Below are 5,000 nucleotides of genomic sequence, written 5' to 3'. Positions count from 1 at the left end.
CTCTCTCTCTCTCTCTCGCTCTCTCTCTCTCTCTCTCTGCTCTCTCTCTATCTCTCTCTTGTGCTCTCTCTCTCTCTCCCTCTCTCTCTCGTGCTCTCTCTCTCTCTCTCGTGCTCTCTCTCTCTCTCTCTCTCTCTCTCCCCTCTCTCTCTCTCTCTCTCTCTGCCTCCCCAAAACTCCCCGCCTCCTCTGAGTCTGAGTTCACGCTGAGGTTGCTAAATCAAATTCCCTGCTGCAGGAACAGTTTGCACTACAAAACTTCCACGCTAGAAATCTGAACTCGCCAAACAACATAAAAAATACACAGTCTGTATTTCCAAGAATTTTTGTGAGGCTATAACCAGGAAAGAGTCGACTGATGGATTTCAAGTGTGTCTTGCAAGAGTGACCTGAACAAACATGGTATAGGCAGCAATGCCAAGTCTCCCACAGACAAACACGTAACTCACGTCATGCGGCATGAAATCAAATCTTGATCATGAACACAAAACATGAAATAAGGTAATGAAGGTAGATTGGTATACTGTAGGTATTTATTGTTGAATAAGTATTCAAGATTTTAACCCATTTAGGCTTGACGTCGAAATAAAAAAAACGATCGCTCTGAAAGAATATATATTCAAAGATTTGTGCCGCATTTTTTACAATTTTTCAAAAATAGCAGACCTACAAGCTCGTAGCGCGCCACTCGGTGGCGCGCTATGAGCTTGTAGATCTGCTATTTTTCAATAGCTAAAGTATAACATAATGCTCATTGCTTAGTTAAAACACCAAAAGGGGTTCCCGTCCAGAATGGGTTAAAACTCAAGATGTCGAGATGAAATTACAAAAAGCTTTTTGTACGGATAAGAATTGTGATGTTGGAAAAGAAGGATGCTTACTTCACTCCAAATCGATCCATGAACATGATATGGTTTCGGAACGTCCTGTTGATATCCAGGTCTATCTGTTTAATCTCCGCCGAGTACAGCCGCGCCTGCTCCTTCATTCTCTGCGGAAAGAAGAAAGTTCCATGATTATGATTAAGCAATTATACACAAGAACAGTGAACAGAGCAACTGTGAGCCTTATTGCTGCATGTTTCACATCTCTACGACATCCCAGTTGCATTTTTATTTTATTTATTTTTTGATGCCCCGGGGGGTCGCGTTGCGACCCACCCAAGCTTTTCAGTAAACTTTACTATTTTGATCATTGTGTGGACATTCGAGACATATTACAAGATGCCCCCGCCAGCCCGCCCCTCTGCAATGAACTAGCCTACTTATTTCCGCAGTTTTCTAAAGTGCACTATAAGGAAACACTGACAGCAATCAGGTAAATAAACAAACTTGCAGGATTACAGTGTTCTGTCAATGCCGATTGTTGTTGTAACTTCTAGCTTCTGACTGTAGTTTGTAATCATCTCTCTTATCATGAAATGATGACTCGCTGTATGGCTGTAGTGCGTGTGTGTGTGTGTGTGTGTGTGTGTGTGTGTGTGTGTGTGTGTGTGTGTGTGTGTGTGTGTGTGTGTGTGTGTGTGTGCTGTACTACCTAAATAACTCATTTTTAGGGGTTAGGGCATTGTAAAAAATAAAATAAAATAATAAAATAAAGATTTAAAAAATTGCGCGCGCGGGATTCCTTCCCAATATTTCGCACCCCCTGGGGGTCAAGTTCAAGCTACGCCCATGCCCAGTTGGTTTGTGCTCTCTTCCCACTGACCTCCAATCTGCTTCAGTTTCGCTGAAGACTTCATTCATCATAGGCATACATGCTAATGCTGATCCTAATGTCTGCTGCTGTGATGGCGAGGTTGTGTTGTGAATGGGATACTACAGTGTTTACCCGTTTCATACCTTTCAATCTGTGTGATACATTTCATGTTTCCATCAGCTACAGAGGTTGACTCTCTCACCTTCTAACCAATATTTCACTGCTTGTGACAAATAAACCCCTTTTGACAGTCAGTCAGTCAGTCGTTCTTCGATTTTTCAAAAATAGCTAAATGCTAGCATAATGCTAACACCAAAAGGGGTTCCCGCCCAAAATGGATTAATTTCAGTATCCTTCAGAAATCCTTCATTCAGGAGACATTGTATTAACCGGTTACCATCAGGCCTTGACGGCTAATTAACCGTTAGCCGTTAAGGAAACGATGCGCTATTTTTATCCATTAAAAAAAAGACAAATTAAAACAGGGTTTTTTCGAGTCCCAGTCCACCCGGACGGGGGAAATTAGCAGATATCGTGAACACATGCACTGTGATGCACACCCTTTCCCAGTAGCTCAAAGGTGTTTCGAGACCACAAAATGGAACGAGCAGGTCCATTTGGTTACACTCCCAATGTTAAATTACTCATCCTGTGTACTTTTTATATCGGTTATATCAATAATATAATCCACCACTCGAGGGAGGGGGAAGACAGAGCAGATCTTCCATGAAAAAGAGTGAGCTGGAGCGAAGGGACTTTTTTATTTTATTTTTTACCAACGCTGACCTGCGCGAGCAGCGCGACCAAAGTGAAGAGATTGAAGTGACAATGGAAACAAATACATATCTTCAGGTTTGAATGCACCTTCAGTCCCCAAGCCTCTAGCCTGCATGGCTTTGGCCATATACTTTGGTTTGCATATATCATGTAACATGGTCAATAAGTATAGGTTGTCCTCACTAGTTACCTCGTATTTTCCTTCATTCTGCTTCTTAAGTCTCTCCACGTCCAGCATCAGAGACCATGCTTGACCACGTAGCTGCAGCGGAATGCCTTTATACACCCTCTTTACCATCTGAGCAGAGAGGAGAGGAGAGGATCAGTTTATACACCCTCTTTACCATCTGAGCAGAGAGGAGAGGAGAGGATCAGTTTATACACCCTCTTTACCATCTGAGCAGAGAGGAGAGGAGAGGATCAGTTTATACACCCTAGTCTTTACCATCTGACAGAGAGGAGAGGAGAGGATCAGTTTATACACCCTAGTCTTTACCATCTGACAGAGAGGAGAGGAGAGGATCAGTTTATACACCCTAGTCTTTACCATCTGAGCAGAGAGGAGAGGAGAGGATCAGTTTATACACCCTAGTCTTTACCATCTGACAGAGAGGAGAGGAGAGGATCAGTTTATACACCCTAGTCTTTACCATCTGAGCAGAGAGGAGAGGAGAGGATCAGTTTATACACCCTAGTCTTTACCATCTGACAGAGAGGAGAGGAGAGGATCAGTTTATACACCCTAGTCTTTACCATCTGACAGAGAGGAGAGGAGGAATCAGAGAGGGAACGGAGTGTTGAGCAGAGGCCATACAAGGAGAGGAGATCTGGCAGAGCATTGTTTAAAGCAGACAAAGATGAGAGGCTTTAACGGTGCATGAGTCAGCCTATGGTCCTCCTAAAGTATAGCTGGGAAGAATTTTGTGTTAGCATGATTTGAACCTACATGGAATTACTATACGATGGGTGGGGTTTACTTACAACGTATCTAATAAGCTGCAAGTCACAGGAAGGTACATGGAAATTACTTCAACCCATTTAGACCTGAGTTAAAAACATTCACTTTGAAAGAATATATATTCAAAGATTTGCGCCACATTTTTACGATTTTTCAAAAATAGCAGACCTACAAGCTTGTAGCGCGCCACCGAGTGGCGCGCTACAAGCTTGTAGGTCTGCTATTTTTCAATAGCTAAATTATATAATGTTTAAAACACCAAAAGGGGTTCCTGCCCAAAATGGGTTAATACCCTGTGACAAATCAAAATTATTTTGTCAATCATAATTTTGTTCACTCCCAACTTCCCAGCATGCAATCTGGCCAAACTAAACCATGCGCGTCGTTAGCTGTGAGGTGTGGCTCCTACAGGACTTACCCGCTCACTGTTTCTGTATTTCTCCCATTTCTTCACCATCTTCAGCCATTTCTCCACTCTCTCTATCTCCAGCTGCTTCCGCTATGAGGATGACAGACATGGTATGGTATGGTCATGGTCATGGTATCTTCACAACTTGCTTATAATAACAGCATTTTTCTAGTTTTATTTTCTTTCTTTCTTTCTTTCTTTCTTTCTTTCTTTCTTTCTTTCTTTCTTTCAGTCAAATTTCTGGAAGTAATAATGAAGACAATCAACTGTAGCTGCTTTTGCTCTCTCTGCTAGTATTTATCACAAGTACCAATTAAGTGCCTTCCAATAGCATGAAGATATAAACCCTCCTGTGTTGTTTTCGTCGACTAAATCGAAGACGAAAAATGTTCGTCGACTAATGAAAAGTAAGCCATGATGACTAAAACCAAGACTAAATGTATTGACAATTTCGTCAACAGATAAAAACTAGACTAAAATGTTAGGGAGGGACTAGTGGACAAGAGTTCCAGTATAAGTCATTTTACAATTGGTTGCATGCTGAAAATAGCAGATCTACAAGCTCACAACGCGTCGCGCTGCAACATGTTGTGAGCCTGTAGATCTGCTATTTTCAGCAGGTGTAAAATCAGCCATTACGACGGCATCAAGGCGACATCAAGTCGACTAAAATCTTATGACATTTAGTCGACTAAAACTAGACTAACACTAAAACAATCCAGGTGACTAAAATGTGACTAAAACTAAATGAACACTATTCACTAAAACTAAAATCAAAATGTGCTGCCAAAAACAACACTGCACCGTTCCCACTAGTCATCTGAACCTCTGTTCTCACAGAGGTTCAACCGTGTTTATACCATTTTGGGCGGGAACCCCTTTTGGTGTTAGCATTATGTTATGCTTTAGCTATTGAAAAATAGCAGATCTACAAGCTCATAGCGCGCCACCGAGTGGCGCGCTATGAGCTTGTAGGTCTGCTATTTTTGAAAAATCGAAGAACGACTGACATAGAAACATAGCTTTTTCAGAAAACTGTCATTTTCAAACAGACATTTTTAGAATCTGATCTCAGGTCAAAATGGATAAATGAAACCAATCAACCAGGAGCACTTCTGGTGAGGCAGAGCGACAGTGCCAGGTTAAGAGACATGCCTG

The 5,000-nt window shown here is 41.8% G+C and overlaps 1 protein-coding gene across 1 annotated transcript in view; it reads right to left on the bottom strand.

The window, feature by feature from the left end:
* The window catches only part of LOC306920644 (USP6 N-terminal-like protein), a gene marked incomplete at its 3' end in the record, with an annotated part of 31,935 nt that overhangs the window by 24,615 nt on the left and 2,320 nt on the right, over positions 1-5,000 (bottom strand). The window contains exons 3-5 of the mRNA XM_079497453.1: positions 3,852-3,932; positions 2,666-2,773; positions 882-991 (exon numbers count right to left, since the gene is read on the bottom strand). Of these exons, the coding sequence (XP_079353579.1) occupies positions 882-991; positions 2,666-2,773; positions 3,852-3,932 (299 nt within the window). The remainder of the gene's footprint in view (positions 1-881; positions 992-2,665; positions 2,774-3,851; positions 3,933-5,000) is intronic.

The sequence above is a fragment of the Electrona antarctica genome (assembly GCF_951216825.1).
Source record: "Electrona antarctica genome assembly, chromosome: 3".
NCBI classification, from domain to species: Eukaryota; Metazoa; Chordata; class Actinopteri; order Myctophiformes; family Myctophidae; genus Electrona; species Electrona antarctica.
This window is presented reverse-complemented; position numbering and strand designations above follow the sequence as displayed.